The sequence below is a fragment of the Dipodomys ordii genome, unplaced genomic scaffold (assembly GCF_000151885.1).
Source record: "Dipodomys ordii isolate 6190 unplaced genomic scaffold, Dord_2.0 Scaffold1, whole genome shotgun sequence".
In the NCBI taxonomy this organism is placed as follows: domain Eukaryota; kingdom Metazoa; phylum Chordata; class Mammalia; order Rodentia; family Heteromyidae; genus Dipodomys; species Dipodomys ordii.
Window position 1 is genome coordinate 62226533 of NW_012267217.1, and position 18750 is coordinate 62245282.

Below are 18750 nucleotides of genomic sequence, written 5' to 3' on the forward strand. Positions count from 1 at the left end.
GAACTCAGTAGCATGGGAAAAAGCCAGGGAAGCAGCTCAGAAGTAGAAGGAGGTTCAGGAAGTAGAGGTGAGCATGGGTCAGCTCCAGAATGGCTTCCAAGGAGACCTGAGTTTGAGACCTGGTCTGATCTGGGATTGAAAGGCTAAATCAGCCGTCAGGTAAAACATAGAAGGAGAGCTTCTCCAGCCAGGGGAGCTTCACACACCAAAGCCGGAAGATCTATGTGGGGGAGTCTCCATGAGGGGTGTAAGGGAGGTTTCCTAGGTGGGGAGAGGGGTGATTTATTCCGTGTGTATTGCAGACTTTTGGCAGTGATAGGATGATTAAGTCGAACAGTAAGCATCAAAGTTGGAGTAACTTAGAGATTTGTTGTAGTCTCGGTCATGGCCCGCCATGGCTGAGCAAGGACAGCAGCTGTGGCTGTGGAAAAGAAGGGTTCCATTGAATCGGCTCAGAGACCAAACTGGGAGCAGCAGAAAGGAGTCAGCAGAGACTCGAGCTGACTTTCCTGAAGTGATGAAGTATAGCAGGAGGAAGCTTTGGAGAGAGGGATGGGTTTGGCTTTGAACTCATTGTAGCTGTCACAGATAAATGAAAGTCCTGTCCTTTGAAAACATCCTGAGTTCTCAAGACCTTGGGATGCCCACCTCCCCATTAGCCAGATTGTCCTCAAGAGTGGTGTCTGGGGCTGGGAAAGTAGCTCAGTGGTAGAGCGCTTGCCTTGCATGCCTGAGGCCCTGGGTTCGATTCCTCAGCACCACATAAGCAAAAAGAAAAGCCGGAAGTGGCACTGTGGCTCAAGTGGTAGAGTGCTAGCCTTGAGCTGAAGAGCTGAGGGACAGCACCCAGGCCCAGAGTTCAGACCCCACAACCGGACCCAAAAAAAAAAAAAAAAGAGTGGTGTCTGATAAAATTGTGTTGGCATTTGAAAACTTGAAAATGACTGGGTTTTTTTCCACCCCTTATAGATCCAGCCATACGTGAATGGAGCTCTGTACAGCATCCTTTCCATCCCGTCCATTCGTGAGGAGGCCAGAGCCATGGTAAGGACACACCTGCCAGTGCAAGGGCTCCTGCCACACAACAGGTCATGGCTGCCTCCCGCACTCCCGGGAAGGCTGCACACAGCTTACACACCCCTGAACGTGCATACAAAACATGTGTGTGAAATTTACAGGGAGAGAATCTGTGGGTTTTAGTTGAATCACAAGGGGATCCCTAAAATCCTTAGTCGTTAAGAATCACAATGTCAGCTGGGCACTGGTGGCTTATGCCTATAATCCTAGCTACTCAGGAGGCTGAGATCTGAGGATCATTGTTCAAAGCCAGCCCGGGAAGGAAAGGCTGTGAGACTTTTATCTCCAGTTTACCACCAGAAAACCAGAAGTGGTGTTGTGGCTCAAGTGGTAGAGCACTAGCCTTGAGCTGAAGAGCTGGGACAGTGCCAGGCACAGAGTTCAAGCCCCACGACCAACAAAAACAAAAAAAGAATCACAGTGTTAGAAAATTTCTAGCAGGTTATTTTCTCGAGGTTGGCAGATATTCTGAGAATAGCCACATGGATTATAAAACTGCCCAGTCCTTGGGCATTTGTTCTGATATTTGAAGTAAAAGAACAATGGCCCAGTGATTAGGATCATATTTTGAGAGGGCAAGTGTTTCTGCATCCAGAGAGAAAAGCCTTTTTCTTCTTCATGACACTGTGTGAAATCAAGGTAACCAAGTGCAGATGAATGTGTGGTGAAGGGATTAAAGGCATTTCCCCCTACCACAGGCTGGATTCCTTCCCCAGGTGGTTTTGCTTACTTAGAATTGCTCAGCCATCTAATTGATCATCTAAAATCATGTCAACACTGACACCTGAGATGAACATTTCCTCAAGAACTGTTCTATATAATCACAATGGACCTTAATTACTTCCTGGGTTTTGTTTTTTTGGTGTCCTGAGCTTGAACTCAGGGCCTGGGCACTGTCCCTTATCTTTTTAGCTTAAGGCTGTCACTCTACCACTTGAGCCACAGATCCACTTCTGGCTTTTTGGTAGTTAGAAATAAGAGTCTTATGGACTTTCCTGCCCAATGTGGCTTTGAATCTTGATCCTCAGATCTCAGCCTCGTGAGTAGCTAGGATTAGAGGTATGAGCCACCAGTGCATGGCTTTGCCACCTAGTTTCAATATAATACTGCTACTTTTTTCAATACAGAACAGAGAAAATAAACTTAAATTCTGAATTATGGCCATCTAGGTAAAAGAAAAGGAAAAGGACAGGAAAAACCATGTAGGCTGAAGAGGAAGAAAGAAGGGAACTGACATAGCCTCCAAAGAGGAGGAGGGCTGGGGTGCAGCTCACTGGCAGGCACACCCGAGGCACACCAGAACATGCACAAGTGAGAGGCAGCCACAGGACAGGGTCCTCATGAGCAGACCATCAGCGTGTCCCTACAACATGGGAGAAAATGCAGAGCCTAGGGACCTGATGTCAATGTCAGGAGAGCCCCAGAAGGAGAGGCTCATCTGAGAGAGAATGGTGCAGAAGAAAGGTTGAATAGTAATGAAGACATTTGGTGAAATGTTTACATTTGGCGTGGTTCAGCTGCAATGGGTTTTAATATTTGGAGTTTTTGTTTTGATTTTTGAGGGGAGAGCAGTACCTGCGCTTGAATTCAGGGCCTCATGCTTATTAGGCAGGCACTCTACTATTTGAGCCATGCCCCCAGCCCCTTTTGCTTTGGTTAGTTTTAATGCAAGATCTCACATTTTTATCCTTACTGTCCAGGATCCTAATCCTCCTATTTACACTTCCTGCATAGCTGGGATGACAGGTGCCTGCCACCATTCCCTGCTGGTTTTGTTGAGATGAGTTCTTACTTCCTTTTACCCAGGCTAGCCTCAAACTGGGATCCTCCTGGTCTCCACTTCCCAAGTAACTAGGATTAAAAGTCTGAGTCAAAGTTCCAAGTGTCCAGTGCATTACTGTTTTTTTACCTTGAAAAGAAAACTTGAAGCTGGGCGCCAGTGGCTTAAACTTATAACCCTAGCTACTCAGAAGGCTGAGACCTTGCCTTATAAAAGAGCACCCCCTGCAGAGAACCAAACAAATTACACACACACACACACACACACACACACACACACACACACACACATATACATATATATTAAGTCTCTATAAGATGAATGTAAAACATAAATGAATTTTATGTTTGGAGTTGAATCTCCTTGCAGATTTGCAATATCTGAACTAGAGTCCCAGGCATTTCTGTAAAGGGCTACTCCTCCTGCGTCTCGGCAGTAGTCTTTAACCACAGCTGCTTGTCCAGCGTGAGTTCCTTGTTCTCTTCTTTGGGTATGCTGTTCTCATGTCTACACGTTTGGCTGGTGAGTCCCAGTCAGTGTCCTCCCCATCTACCTGAGCATATTTTATTTGGCCAGAATTACTTCAAGTCACAAGTTACTATTTTCAGGATAATATAGCACTGTTGTTCATTTGAGACGGGGTCTCACTTTATAGCCAAGCTGCTTTGAACTTGTCTTCCTCGCCTCAAACCTTCCAAGCTCCAGAAATACAGGCATGGTTTTTCTTTTTGGTTTTTTTTTGCCAGTCCTAGGGCCTGAACTCAGAGCCTGGGCACTGTCCCTGATTGAGCCACAGTGCTACTTCCAGCTTTTTCTGTTTATGTGGTTTTGAGGAATCGAACCCAGGGCTTCACGCATACTACGCAAGCACTCTACCACTATGACATGTTCCCAGCCTTTTTTTTTTTTTGAGTATCCATTTCTATAATTTAGATTAAACATTACCTAATATATGTGGTTTTTAAAAATAAATGGACTTTCTTATTGGAGTGTTTTTTGTTGAAAGAAAAATTATCTCCAAATATTCCTCCTAACTATGAAAGTTTATTGTTTGTCCAAGTAACAGCTGAGCTAGAGCTTTATGGAAGAGAGCAAATGAAAATAAAAAGATCTGTAAAGATACAAGCAGATAAGTGCATAGAACCGTACATAATGAAGTATATAAAAATGGACTGTAAGAATTGGAAACAAGATTCTTGTTATATCCTGTATGCTGTTACTTCTTTTTTTTTTTTTCTGTTTTAGTTTTCTGTACCCTTTGTCTTGTAAAAGCTTATCTGATCCATGAAAGGGAAAGAAAATCACAGAAGCAGCAGGACAAAGGATTGAATTAATGCAACAAAGATACTCACTAGACACGGTGTGGGAAATAAACTTTACTTGAGGGAGAGGGGAGTGGGAAGTGGGAAAAAATGAGGAAGGGGGTACAATGATTAAGAAGAAATGTACTCATGGGCTGGGAATGTGGCTTAGTGGTAGAGTGCTTGCCTAGCATGCATGAAGCCCTGGATTCGAATCCTCAGTACCACATACACAGAAAAAGCCGGAAGTGGCACTATGGCTCAAGTAGTAGAGTGATAGCCTTGAGCAAAAAAAAGCTCAGGGACAGTGCCCAGGCTCTGAGTTCAAGTCCCAGGATTGGGAAAAAAAATGTGCTCATTACTGGGTTTTTTTTTTGGTAGTTGTGGGGCTTGAACTTTGGGCCTGGGTGCTGTCCCTCAGCTTTTCAACTCAAGGCACAGCACCACTTCCGGTTTTCTGGTGGTTAATTGGAGATAGTCTCAAGCCTTTCCTGCCCAGGCTGGCTTTGCACCATGATCCTCAGATCTCAGCCTCCTGAGTAGCTAGGATTACAGGCATGAGCCACTGACACCCAGCAAATTATTACCTTACTTATGTAACTATAACTCCCCTCTTCATCACTTTCACAATAAATTTTTTTAAAAAAGTTATCCTGAACATTAAAAAAAAAAAATCCCAGTGCCAGTGACTTACACCTGTAATCCTAGCTACTCAGGAAGCTGAGATCTGAGGATCACAGTTCAAAGCCAGCCCAGGCAGGTAAGTCCGTGAAACTCTTATCTCCAGTAAACCACCAGAAAACCAGAAGTGACTCTGTAGCTCAAGTGGTAGAGCATTAGCCTTGAGCTGAAGAGCTGAGGGACAGTACTCAGGCCTAGAGTTCAAGCTCCACAACCTACAAAAGAAAAAAAAAAGATACAAGCAGATAATCACAGGCAGTTGTAAACTCTGGAGGAAAAGCTGGGAGAGAGGCTGCATGGATTCTTTGTCTTGTTCCTCTGACGAAAGTGCCAGAAGAGACATGGCCATTCCTGTGTGGCGCAGGTGATCTTGCTCTTAGCACATGGGGGTTGTGCACATCACTTTTGCTTGACAGTGTTCTTTCCCTGCTGGCTCTTATCTGTGGGACACAAAGGGGAAGCTCCATTTCTGAACAGAAAGAACAAATTCAGTTCTCTGGGCAGAAAGAACAAATTCAGTTCTCTGGGCAGCCAAGGGCTATGGTATACTTGGTTAGTGACTGTGTCTTTGAAAACACAAGCAGGCCCCCAAGTCCTGGCAACCCGCTCCTCTTTGAAATTCTCTGCTCTTAACTCACTCAGTCTTAGTTCTCTCTCCCTTCCAGATTGTTCCTTCAAGGTCTCTCTGTGGGCTCACCTGTCTCTGCCTTGCAGTGCAGTGTCCTTATTCTGTCAGGTTCTGTCCAAAGATTGTCACTGAGAAACCTTGCTTATCCCCTCAGCTCAGCTGCCACAGGCCGAGCCACTTCCTGCCAGACCAGCAGGCACAGTCTCACTATTTACCGACCATCTACATTGTGCCACCATTGGACCAGATACTACATTTTTAGGTATAATATGCAAATGATGTGATGACACACACAGGCTTTCGTGTATAATTGAGTGCATCTTGACAAATGTGGATGTCTAGGTAACCAATATCAATTATATACACTAGCTTTTTTTTTTTTTTTTGGTCGTGAGGCTTGAACTCTGGGGACTGGGTGCTGCCGTGAGCTCTTCAGCTCGAGGCGAGCACTCTGCTACTTGAGCCACAGTGCCACTTCTGGTTTTCTGGAGATAAGAGTCTCAGGGACATTCCTGCCCAGGCTGGCTTTGAACCACAATCCTCAAATCTCAGCCTCTTGAGTAGTTAGGATTACAGGCGTGAGCCACCAGTGTCTACCCATACATTAGCTTTTTAAAAGGTCAGATCAACTCAAGGACTGGTCATCATTTTAATTAATTTATTTTGTGTGTGTGTCAATCCTAGGGCTTACACATAGGACCTTGTGCTCATGCTTGGCTTTTTCGTTCAAGCCTGGTGCTCTATCAAGTGAGCTACACCTCCACTTCTGGCGTTTTGCTGGTTAGAGATAAGAGTTTCACACATTTTTCTGCCTGGGCTAGCAGTGAACCTGGCTCCTCAGATCTCAGCCTCCTGAGTAGCTAGGATTTCAGGTATAAGCCAACAACATCCAGCTTCATCATTTTATAGTTGAGGAAGCTGGCTGGGAGAAGTCAAGTGATATGAAAGAGCGGCTCAAGGGGTAAAGGCACCTGCCTAGGACTTAGGAAGCACTGACTTCAAATCACAGCACTACTACATGCACACAAAGAAGTTGATTTGAGCTGGGTGCCTGTGGCTCACACCTGTAATCCTAGCTACTCCAAAGGCTGAAATCTGAGGATTGCAATTTGAAGCAATCCCGGGCAAGAAAGTCTCTGAGACTCTTACCGCCAGTTAGCCACCAGAAAACCAGAAGTAGAGCTATGCTCTAGAGAACACTATCCTTGAGCAGAAAAAGCTCAGAGACAGTGCTTAGGACCAGCACCTACACACACACAGTATTTCATACCAAGCAGCATATTTCCTTTAATTATACATGTCACCCCTAAAAAGAAAGATCAATGTGCCCCCCTGAAAAGTGGCGAGTCCCTATGAAACAGTGAGTATAAACTGTTCCCTCTTGCTACAGGGAATGGAAGACATACTTCGCTGCTTCATCAAAGAAGGCAACGCAGAGATGGTCCGCCAAATAGAATTCATCATTAAGCAGCTCAGTTCTGGTGAGTGCCATCAAGATTCTGGTCTGCCTTCCCAACAGCTCGCTCATGCTCCTGAGAAAGATGCCTGGCCTTCCGAAGAGGGCTCGGCTGCCCCAGTCCGTCCAAGGCCTCTGGGAAGCAGGCAGGCCCAGGAGAACTCACAGCTGAGAGTCTGGCCAGGTGCCCAAGGCCAGAGTGTCCACACATTAATGATGTCTTATCACACTGTGCATCTCTTATCACGCAGTAGGCGGATGTGCAGTCTACAAAAAGGAGTTCAAAGCAGTTACTGACGCCTTCCCTGCCTTGTAAGTTCTCTTTATGGGCCCCTCCCTTCTTCCTTCAAAGTTCTGCCCAACCCAGAAGGGTGACTTCCCCAGGTCCTGGGGCCAGATGCCAGTCCTTATAGCACCAACTGTAGAAAATGCCATTGACCTGGTCACTTACTCCACTGGGCAGTAAGGGAGGGAGGAGGCAGCGTGGCCCCCTTTCTAGCCGCCTTCAGTACCACGACACACATCCCATAATAAGCAGGAGAGGACCTGGGACACCTCAGGGAAGGGGAGTGGGGGCTCCGCCTCTTCCAGCCCAGGGGTCATGATGGTCACCTCCATCTCTCTCCATCCCCTTCCCTGGCCCCCAGCAGGGCATGCGCACAAAAGCTGAGCTGGTGGGAGTTCCTAATTTAAATGTCTTCATCTTGCCTCATGAGTCAGTCATGTGGCCAGCACCAAGCTAGGAAGCCCACGGGCCTGTCTTGTAGGAATGGTGCCTGGCTTGAGCTGCCCCGACACCTGCTAATGGCGTTTCTCCTACTGCAGGAGACAGCTTTGAAGTTCCCAGAGGGTCCAGCAGGCAGTGAGCAGGGCACCATCTGTGCTTCAGGGAAGAGGAGGTGCCAGGGGTTCCTGCAGGAGGCAGCAGGGATGAGTGGCAGGGGGCTGAAACCCTTGCGGCCTTGCATTTTTGTCAGTCGTGAGGCTTGAACTCTGGGCCTGAGCATTGTCCCTCAGCTCTTCAGCTCAAGGCTAATGCTTCACCTCTTGAGCCACAGTACCACTTCCAGTTTTCTGGTGATTAATTGGAGATAAGAGTCTCATAGACTTTCCTGCCCAAGCTGGCTTTGAACTGGGATCCTCAGATCTCAGCCTCCTGAGTAGCTAGGATGACAGGTGTGAACCACCGGTACCTGGCTCCTCCTTGCTTCTTATGGAGCAAGTATAGTTCACCTCCAAATTCAGACAGGCAGAAGATAGAGCTTTATTTTCTCAGCATTTGTTCTGACTCAGAATAATCAAATAGAATGAAATGGCAGCTGGCCTCCAGGCCTGGCGGGGTCTTTCTGAGCATGCCTCTCAGGGGCAGTTGTGCCTTAGCCTGGAGGGCAGGGTTCCTCGCAGCACAGTCCCATTCCAGTTAGAATCTTCGTCAAGGCTGCCTCTGTGTGTTCCAGTCCATTGAGAATACATGCAGTTCCTTGCCCTCTCCCCTGCCTGGCAGCCAACATGCAGGATTCAGGCTCATTGGCACTCTGACCTGAGCTAAAGAATACCCACCCTGCTCCTGGAACGCCAGAGCCAGTGAGGGAGGAGATGGTTCTTGCTCTTGTAGGGGACATACTTTGACAGGGACTTGTCACAGGCAGAGCTTTGTATCCCAGGGTGTTCTGGCAGATGGGAGAAATAACTACTTCCTATTTATTTATTTATTCACTTAATGCCTGTATGGGGGCCTGGACTCAGGGCTGGGGGTCTCGCCCTTGGCTTTTTCACTCAAGACAGGCACTCTGCCACTTGAGCCATACCTGCTTAATGACCTTTCTGCATTGGCTGGCTTCAAATTGCAATCCTCTGGGTCTCAGCCTCCTGAGTGGCTAAGATTACAGGTGTGAGCCACTGGCACCCAGCAGGTGATCCTTTTCCAATAAGAGGCCAAGAGGTATTTCTTCTTTATCTCCAGTCCTCAGGTGACTCATTTTCCGTAGACAGAGGTGGGACCCAGGAATTGGTTACCCTACAGTGTGCTGCTTAGAAACAAGATTTGGAAGTTAAACTCCACTTAGGATATGTGTCACCCACACATCAAAATGGAGCTTGTGGAGAGCCTGTGTTCCGTCTGCTTCATCTGGTGGAAAGTATGAGCAGGTGTACGCTGGCACCATAGCTTAATAAGATGCATGACATGGCCACCACCTTTGGGTGGTGGTGACGTACTGGTTTCCCTTCTTTTATTTTTTTTTTTTTTTTTGTCTGTTGTGGGTTTTTGAACTCAGGGCCTAGGCACCTGGTATTCCTGAGCTTTTTTGCTCAAGGCTATCACTTTACCACTTTGAGCCACAACTCCACTTCTAGTTTTGTGGTTTGCTTTGTTTTGTTCTGTTTTCTGGTGGTTAATTGGAGATAAGAGTCCCGTGGACTTTTACCTGGGCTGGCTGGGAACCTCGGGGTCAGTTCTCAGCCTCCTGAGTAGATATGATTACAGTCTAGGCCCAGCAGGATTGGCTTATTTTATTTGAGTGGACATTTACACTGAATGTCAGTCCTCAGAACTATTTTCCAATGAAGTCTTAAGATCTTTAAGTACAAAGTCACAGGAATATTTTAGGATTCTAGCCCTAAAGGCTGGGTGGGAACAGACAGTGATGGAGCCTTTGGGGAAATTCCAGTCTGGAGACAGTGACCATCCGGTTACAGCAGTGTCAGCAGGAACGCTTGCCCCTGGCTTGGGCCCAGGCCTCACTTCCAGTCCTCAGCGAGGGTTTCAGGCAGATTCCAGCTAGACACACGCTGGCCCAGGCACATGTGGAGGCAGCTGGCCCAGGGACAGGACTGGATTGTCCTGGCAATGCAGACTGTGAGCAGGTGGAGGGATTATGGTATCAGGCAGTAAGAGAGTGGGCAAGGCAATGAGGGGTGCCAGACGTGGCCCATCCACGTGAACATGAGGGGTTACCACTGGTGACCTTGGTGGCCATTTTGAAGGACATTTTGGAAGGCTGACTGGAGTGTGCTATTCGTGACAAAGAGGACGGGTTAGAATAAGGAAACCTCAGCCAAAATGCAGATGCCATGTTGGCTTTGTGTCTGCACAGTCACTGCGGGCCAGCTGGCATATGGCATGGTGTGGGCCAGGATGGGTGTGAAGGCAGGCGAGTCTGCCTGGGCACCGGCTTCCCTGAGCACTGGCCTGACACCCGTGGGGTCCATGGAGTCCCTCCCTGTAGGGTGAAGCTGTGATTTCCTCCCTGCAGGGTTCACGGGGGACAGACGCCTCTGCCTAGCCCCTCTCGGTGAACTTCCTATATGAGTCTTCACTCAGGCTTTCCTGACCTTCATGCCTGTGCTCACGAAATGCATGCTGAAAGCCAAAAGTGAAGGTGTGGCTCAAAGAGAACAGTGCCAGCCTTTAGGGAACAAGCCAAGCAAGAGTACAAGGTCCTGAGTTCAGGCCCTGGTACTGACGGGGGCAGGGGAGGGGGGTGCGGCAAAAGAAGTGCTAATAAGGAGATGCAGTGGGGAGGTAGAAAGGAGACAGTTCTGGGACAGGCTGGGGGGAAGGATGCCTGGAGGGCACTAGCCAGTCTCCCTCTGGAGCACAGGGGACAGTGCTGTGGGGTTGGAGGTAAGGCGCTGAGTATGTTTGGAGAGGTGATGGCATTAGGGGAAGCTCCGGATGAGTCAGTAACCCACATCTGTTGTATAGCCGCGGCCACTGTAGCTCCGCTGTGTATAAATACTCAACAAACCCAGGAAGTAATTAATATGAGCTCCATGTGACAGGTGAGGAAACTACTCACTACCTAGGCATGTACACGTACGTGCTGTGAGAACTTACACTCATGTGTAAACTCCAAAGATGATTCAGATCAGAAACTTCAAGACCCCCTTCTTGCTGTAACCACACCCCTCCTACCATTCAGAAATCATAGAGTTTAAAAACAGGCTTGGCTTAAATCTCAGCTTGGCCTTACACATGCAGTAGGACCACAAGCAAGTCCTGCGTCCACCCTGTGCCCCCATCAATACCTATGAAATGGGGATGACAGGCAACAAGGCTGTTCATAAGGACTGATCAAGTGCAATGAGTGCCCCTCTCAGTATCCAGCAAGATGCCAGCCGTGAAGCGTAGTTTGCTTTCATTCTCTGAAGAGCCCTTAGATTACACTATGCGTGTCTGCCTACTCCCTCTCTTTTTTTTTTTTGTCAGTCGTGGGACCTGAACTCTAGGCCTGGGTGCTGTCCCTCAGCTCTTCAGCTCAATGCTAGCACTCTACCACTTGAGCCCCACAGCACCACTTCTAGCTTTTTCTGCTTATGTAGTGCTGAGGAATCGAACACAGGGCTTCATGCATGCAAGACAAGCATTCTACCACTGAGCCACTTTCCTAGCCCATGCCTACCCCTTTTCTAAGTGAGTTTTTCACTTTTCCCCATGCTACTATATATCTACCCTGAGAAAGGTTGATTTAAAATTGATTTCAAGCCGGCTTGCTGGTGGCTCATGCCTATAATCCTAGCTACTCAGGAGGCTGAGATCTAAGGATCGAGGTTCAAAGCCAGCCCGGGCAGGAAAGTCCGTGAAAGTCTTCTCCAACAAACCACCAGAAAACTGGAAGTGGCGCTATAGCTCAAGTGGTAGAGCATTAGCCTTGAGCTGAAGAGCTGAGGGACAGCACTCAGGCCCAGAGTTCAAGCCCCACACCAACAACAACAACAAAAAATGATTTCAAATTTAAAATTAAGGTTGATAGGAAACTGGCTGAATGGCCATGATTAGGAATGGTTAAAGCTGAGTGTAGTAACACATTCCTGAATTCCCAGCACTTGGCAGACTGAGGCAGGAGGATCTCAAGTTCAAGATCAACCTTGAACTTCAAGAGTGTGAAATGGTCATGTTGGAGAGTGGCTGAAGTCGCCTCACTTGGCGTCTCTGCAGTGCTGGCAGTGTGGTGGCCAGGCTGGCACTTGGAGGGAATTCACTGACCTCTTTTTCCTGACAGAAGAGCTGCTGGATGGCGTTCTGGAATCTGATGATGATGAAGACGACGATGATGAAGTAAGTTAGAGGCTCTGCGCAGCCCCTTGTCAGTCAGCGGTGGAGGGGGTGGTTCTTCCACTCTGCTCCTCGCTGCTCTGGGGGCCACTGAATCTCAGCTGGTGGCCCTTCTGCCATTCCTACACGGGGTCTCTGGTGGGTGTCTCGGTGCCCAGGCTGGACTGCCTCCTCCAGGGCCTCTCCAATGCCATTGATGGTCTGACCTCCCAGGTTTGAGGAAGTGGAAGCTTCCAGCATCTGTGTGCTCAGTGGCCTTAGAACTTCTGCCACATTCTGCTCAAAACACATGGAGCCCAGCCCGGACTAGGAGCAGAACCGGGCGCTGCCTGCCCTGGAAGGAGCGGGGGAAGTGCAGGGGTGGCAGGATGTGGTGACCATGTCCCAGTCTCTGCTACCCTGCGGACAGCAGAGGTGCGGCGCGTACGTGTGCATGCCAGCCTCGGCCTGTTGGGGAGAGGGGTCCTGGGGTTGGTTCAGAGCTGGCAGAAACCACCACATTAGTATGCAGCTGCTTTCTTTTTCTTTTTCCTTTTCTTTTCTTTTCTTTTGTTGTTGTTATTGTTGGTCGTGGGGCCTGAACTCTGGGCCTGGGCGCTGTCCCTCAGCTCTTCAGCTCAAGGCTAGCGCTCTACCAATTGAGCCACAGCTTCACTTTTGGCTTTTTGAGGGTAGTTAGTTGGAGATAAGAGTTTCACAGGCCTTCCTGCCTGGGATGGCTTCAAACCGAAATCCTCATACCTCAGCCTCCCGAGTAGCTGGGATTACAGGCATGAGCCACTGGTACCTGGCTAGAAGGGGCTTCATTTATTTGGAGGAACATTCACTCCAAATGTGGATGTGGAAGGTATATTTTGTTTGCAGTTGCAGTCTGTCTGCTAAAACTGAACGTGGGGCTCCCTGCTGGCATCAGATGGGGAAGTGCTCATCCAAGAACGCCCCCCCCCATGTGCTGCCACCCCCACCCCCCACCCCCAACAACTGTGCTGGATCTGAAATGGGCTGAGATTTCCTCAGCAGGTCCCCTCCCGGACTGCTATTCCCTTCCTGGGCTGCAGGTGGCAGCAGTAGACGGCCCTGTGTGGTGGAATGGCAGATCTTGACCTGTAGCCTTTATCCTCCCAAGTGAGAAAGACCACTCTGGGTTACAGAAAGGTAGCAATTAACCGAGAACGGAGGGTGGGCAGACTTCTGTAAAGTGGGATTAGAAGCTCTTAGGCTTAGCAGACCACACAGTCTGCTTCAACACAGAATAACTGTAGAAATCTGGCTGTGTTCCCCTAAAACTATTTGTGGACACTGGAAATGAGTGTCATATAATTTTCAGATGTCATTGAGTTGTTGGGTTTGTTTTTCTCAAATATTAGAACATAAAACTCATTGTTAGCCCGGAGGCCAAACAAAAATCCATCTATGCCCAGAGGCCATTGCTGGCCAGCCCTTTGATGGAAACAGCCAGTCTGCTCTTCACTGTATGAAGACACCTCCTCTGTATATATAATAGCTGTTCGCTATTATATATTAATGTTTTAATTATTTGCTTCCATTAATTCTTGTCACCCTGTCCAAAAGTTCCTCTTGAGATCTATTTTTTCCCTTTCCTATGTAATTCTTTTGGAATTTTTAGTTGGCTTTGGTCTGATTTGTTTTTGTTGTGGTGGTGGTGGTGGTGGTTGTTTTGGTTAGTTGTGGAGTGTGAACTCAGGGCCTGGGCACTGTCCATGGGGCTCTTTGTGGTCAAGGCTAGCTCTCTACCACTTGAGCCATACAGCCATTTCTGGTTTTTGAGTGGTTAATTGGAGATAAGAGTCTTGTGGGGACTTTTCTGCCCAGACTGCCCTAACATGATCCTCAGATCTCAGCCTCCTGAGTAGCTAGGATTACAGGCGTGAGCCACCAGTGACCCGCTTTTGTTTGACTTTTTTGATAGTCTTCCTCCCCTTCTGTGTAGCCCAGGCTGACCTCTCACGGGAATCCTCCTGCCTCAATCTCCCAAGTGCTGGGACTGCACGTACTGCTCACCACACCCAGCTTACTTTGTTTTTGTTATTAATCCTTCTGTTGTTTTATCCTAAGGAAAATTCCTTTGGTTCCCTCTCCTTCCATTAAATGATGGGGATTTGACGTGTGGAAATTTCTCCTTGGAAGCAACTAGAACCATCATTGAGGCCTTTCAGTTCTCCGGACTTGTGGCTACTCTGTGCAGAGATTTGAAAATGTTTGTTGTGGAACAAATTTTGAGAGAATTTCTAGAAGAGGTTTAGTGGGAAGAGGGAGGGAGAGATAAACTGTGACTGTGATAGGGGACTGTGTGACCATCACAGCACGCTGCAGTGTGAGCCCCGGGGACCTCAGACACGTCCCCACATCCTGGTTCTGTGTGGCTTCTGCTAAGGGCAGGCATTACTTTCCTCATTGCCTGTTAAGTCATTGATAGATGCTGAAGGAAAACCAACAAGATCTTTAGAGCAGTAACCCTGTTGTCAGCTCTCAAAGTAACAGTTCTGAAGTAGACAGCAGAGTACTTGTCAGGGCATTTTACCATTGTAAAAGTGTGTTTTCCTGGTATAGAGGACTTGAACTCAGGGCCTTGCACTTTCATTTGGCTTTTTCACTCATGGCTAACGCTCTACCGCTTGAATTACATCTCCAGTCTGGCATTTTGCTGGCTAAGTAGAAATAAGAGTCTCACAGACTTAGCTACCTGAACCATGATCTTCAGAGCTCAGTTTCCTGAGTGGCTAGGATTACAGGAATGAGCCACTAGTGCGCAGTTTGTTTTTTTTTTTTTTTTTAGTATTTAGATACAAAATACTAATCACTGTTCTTGATTGTCTGCTTAGCACAAACCAGAAACCAGAGAGACTTGTGCTCCTTGGCTTACACTGAGCTGGAGTGTGCACTCACGCACCCCGGCCCCACCCTAGAAGCTCTCCAGAAGATCCCAGATGCAAAACCTAGTTTTTCTTCTTCTCATTTCTGAAGATGCCATAACTTTATGCCAGTTATATCTGAAGATAAACCATTTATATACTAAAATTTAAAAAACTATAGCACTCAGCTGGTGAGGTGGTAGATGCTTGTCATAGCAGCACGTAGCAGCAACAGGATCACGATGGAGCTTGAGACCAGCCTGGGCCCCAGTGAGATCTTTTTTTAAAGGATGGATGAAGTGAGGTTGAACGAAGTGCGGGAGAATTAAAGAAGGAGTGACTTGGATCAAGATGCGTTGTACTCACCAACTGCCCCTTTGAATCGAAACCCCTTTGTACAACAACTTACAAGATCATTTTTAACCATTAAGAAATAAAAATATAGCTAAGAATGTATCTTCTGAGTTACAGGCCTTCTAGCATTTTAATGTGCACTGAAAAAGAAAATGGTAAAGTTAATGTGGACAGGACTTAAAGGAAACAGGACGGTGCTGGCCTGTGGACCGCAGATGTGCGCCAGTAGGCGTAGTGGAGAGGTCTGGAGGGCAACACCCTTGGTGTTGACTTTAGGAGCTGTACGTGGGGAGTCAGAATGAGGAAGTGTGAGTGAGAGGACTACAGACAGGCCGGGCCCACCCAGTGAGAAGCAAACACAGGATAGCGGCTGTGGGGGCGTGGGACATTTCGTGCACTGATGGGTGCAAGCCGCACTGGGGTGAACAGCGCAGGGGAGCACGTGGAGAGTGGCACTAGCAAGGATGCACAGAAACTGCTGTGCATGGCAGGACGCGTGCAGGGTGCGAAAGCTGAACTTTTTTTTTTTTTTTTTTGTCAGTCGTGGGGCTTGAACTCTCGGTCTGGGCGCTGTCCCTCAGCTCTTCAGCTCAAGGCTAGTGCTCTACTGCTTGAGCCACAGCACCACTTCTGGTTTCCTAGTGGTTTATTGGAGATAAGAGTCTCACAGACTTTCCTGCCCGGTCTGGCTCTGAACCGGGATCCTCAGATCTCAGCCTCCTGAGTAGCTAGGATTACAAGCGTGAGCCACCCGCGCCCGGCCTGAATTTTTCTTTGACTAAAGACAGACCAGGCTGGGTGCCAGTGGCTGACGCCTGTAATCCTAGCTTCACTGGAGGCTGAGATCTGAGGATTTCTATTTGAGGCCAGCCCAGGAAAGTCCATGAGACTCCTATCTCCACATAACTAGCAAAAGGCCAGAAGTGGAGGGATGGCTCAAGTGGTAGAGTACCAGACCAGCCTTGAGTATAAAAGTTAAGGGACGGTACCCAGGCCCCAAGTTCAGCCCCAGTATTGGCACAACAGAAAAATAAAAAGAGACAAAACAGATGTAACCATATCAAATGCTAGGGGAAGTCTAGGTGGTAGGGTCGTGATGCTGGATGGTCAAGGCGGGGGAGAGGAGACGGACAGGGACAGGAGGGAGAGCGAAAAAGGAGAGGATGGCCGGGGAAGGACACGTATCTTCATTAGTTTCTGAATTGCTTCTACTCTTTGGCCCACAGTTCCAGACGCACTTCAAACACTAGAGCATGGGAAGTGCAGCGCCGGTGCGTGCAGTACGGGCAGCTAGTGCGTGGAAGGAACTGGTAGCCAGTGTGCGCACGAGGGCAGGCTCAGGGGCCTGGCGCAGTGTTGTCACCCCAAGTGGCTCGGGTTTCCTTATTACATGTGAAGGTGAGGCTCCCCGTGTCCGGCTCCCAAGTGGCTTTCCATGGAGATGAAAGGCCTCTCTGTGCTATTCTAGAAAAACGATTTGAAGACAAACATTCTCCCTTTTTAACAAAACAGGTTTCAGTGCCAGGGGAAGTCAGCCGTGGACAATTACTTGTTGGTGCCATGTAAGTGACAATCATCTGATCAGCAGTTTTCCTTCTGTTCAGATGTCTCAAGCCCAAGTCAGTTATTATTAAGTGAACAAATATATTTAAGGGCCATGAAACAACAGCATTCTAGGAAAGAACAAGGAAGAGACAGGGGAAAACAGCCTCTCTGGGTGGCTCTGCGGTGCACAGCACCTCCACAGCTTCTGAGGATGCTGAGACCCGGACTGCCACCCGTGTGCCATCACCAGTATGTCTGACACTGTTCTAGCACCGTCCCTCAGTTCCCAAGTGGTAGGTGTTTCATTATTTCTGTTCCACAGATGAGGAAACAGGGAGAAAAGAGGAGGTGTGTCGTGTTCACAAAGCTGCTGAGTGAGCAGTGCTGGGCGCAGAGGCAGGAAGTGGGCAGAGCATGCCCTTAGCCTTGCCCTTGGTTGTCAGACATCTAGAGACCCAAGACCAGCTGCAAAGACTGGAGGAGATACAAGCAGTCAGGTGCATGAAGGAGGTAGAAACAGGAAGTCCTGCAGACATCCTAAGTATTTCTCCCAGTACTGGTAGACAGTTAGTTCATAGGTACCTAGAATGAGGGCTGGAATGTGGTTCAATGGTAGAGCACCTGCCTAGCAAGCATGAGGCCCTGAATTCAAATCCCCAGTATCACTAACAGTAAAAAATAGAATTGAAGCGAGGCATGTGGTCGGGGAGGCAGGCCATCTCCTAGGAGAGGCAGCACAGCACCCGGCGGACAGGAGTTCATCACCTACTGCATGCGCTCTTTCCATGCCTTTTTCTTTCAGTACGGGTATTGGCCTTATACTTGCTAGGCAAACCCTCTACCACTTGACCTATGCCCCTAGCCCTCTGGTTTTAATTTTGTTTCTGAGATAGGGTCTCACGCTTTTCCTTGAGGTGGCCTTGAACTCATGGTCCTGTCAAATACCTGAGATTACAGATGTGCACTGCCATATGTGGCTTCTAGATTGCTTTAATTTGTTTTTCCTGCTGGGTGCCAGTAGTTCATGCTTCTACTCAGAAGACTGAGATCTGAGGATCATAGTTCAAAGCTAGCCCAGGCAGGAAAGTCTATGAGATGCTTATTTGCAATTAACCACCAAAAAGCTGGAAGTGGAGCTGTGGCTCAAGTGGTAGAGCACTAGCCTTGAGCTAAAGAGCTCAGGAACAGTGCCCAGGCCCTGAGTTCAAGCTGCAAGACTGGCAAAAAAAAAAAAAAATTCTTGCTAGTACTGGGAAAAGGCTGTTAGATTTCTCACAGGGCGTTTTTCCTGTATCTCTACCAGCAATAAGTGTTTTGTTCATTTTATGTTTTTGCCAGTCTAATAGTGACAAAGTGCTAACTCAGTGGTTTTTTGTTATGATTTTTATGCCAGTGCTGGAGCTTGAACTTGGCCTTGTACTCTCATTTGGCTTTTTTGCTCAAGGCTGGCGCTCTATGACTTGAGCCATACCTCCACTTCCTAATGTTTTATCTGTTCTCTGACAGGTAGTGAGTGAGCCTCTTTCTGTGTTTCCCCCTGGGGCTTGTGGTGGGACCTGGCCGGAGGGAGTGGTCCTCGAGGACCGTGTCTTCCCTGGCCTTGCCCGTGTTCCCTCTGCTTCCCCGGACGATGAGGGCAGCTGTGCTACCTCCAGCCCCACAGCCATAACCCCCTGGCATCCAGTGAGCTCGTGGCTTTCCTCCTGAAGTTGATTTTTCTCAAGTATTCTGTCACAGCAGCGAAAAGTTGACTAACGCGCTCAATACTTTTTGCTACAAATCTTTAAAGATAAAAACACAAAACTTGTACTCGAGGTGCTGGTGGCTCACACTTATAATCTTATCTGCTCTGCAGGCTGAGATCTGAAGGACAGAGTTTCCCAGCCAGTTCAGGAAAAGTCCATGAGATTCCATTTCCAAAATAACCAGCACAAAGCCAGGCTGGAGTCATGCTTCAAGTGGTAAAGTGACAACTGAGCAAGCAAGCCCAGCAAGCATA

General features: G+C 48.1%; 1 protein-coding gene across 1 annotated transcript in view; it reads left to right on the top strand.

Annotated features, from left to right (window-relative positions):
- Armc9 (armadillo repeat containing 9) overlaps nucleotides 1–18750 on the top strand; it is a 112346-nt gene that overhangs the window by 43537 nt on the left and 50059 nt on the right. Inside the window, exons 17-19 of the mRNA XM_013012145.1 lie at nucleotides 970–1044; nucleotides 6858–6948; nucleotides 11927–11982. Of these exons, the coding sequence (XP_012867599.1) occupies nucleotides 970–1044; nucleotides 6858–6948; nucleotides 11927–11982 (222 nt within the window). The remainder of the gene's footprint in view (nucleotides 1–969; nucleotides 1045–6857; nucleotides 6949–11926; nucleotides 11983–18750) is intronic.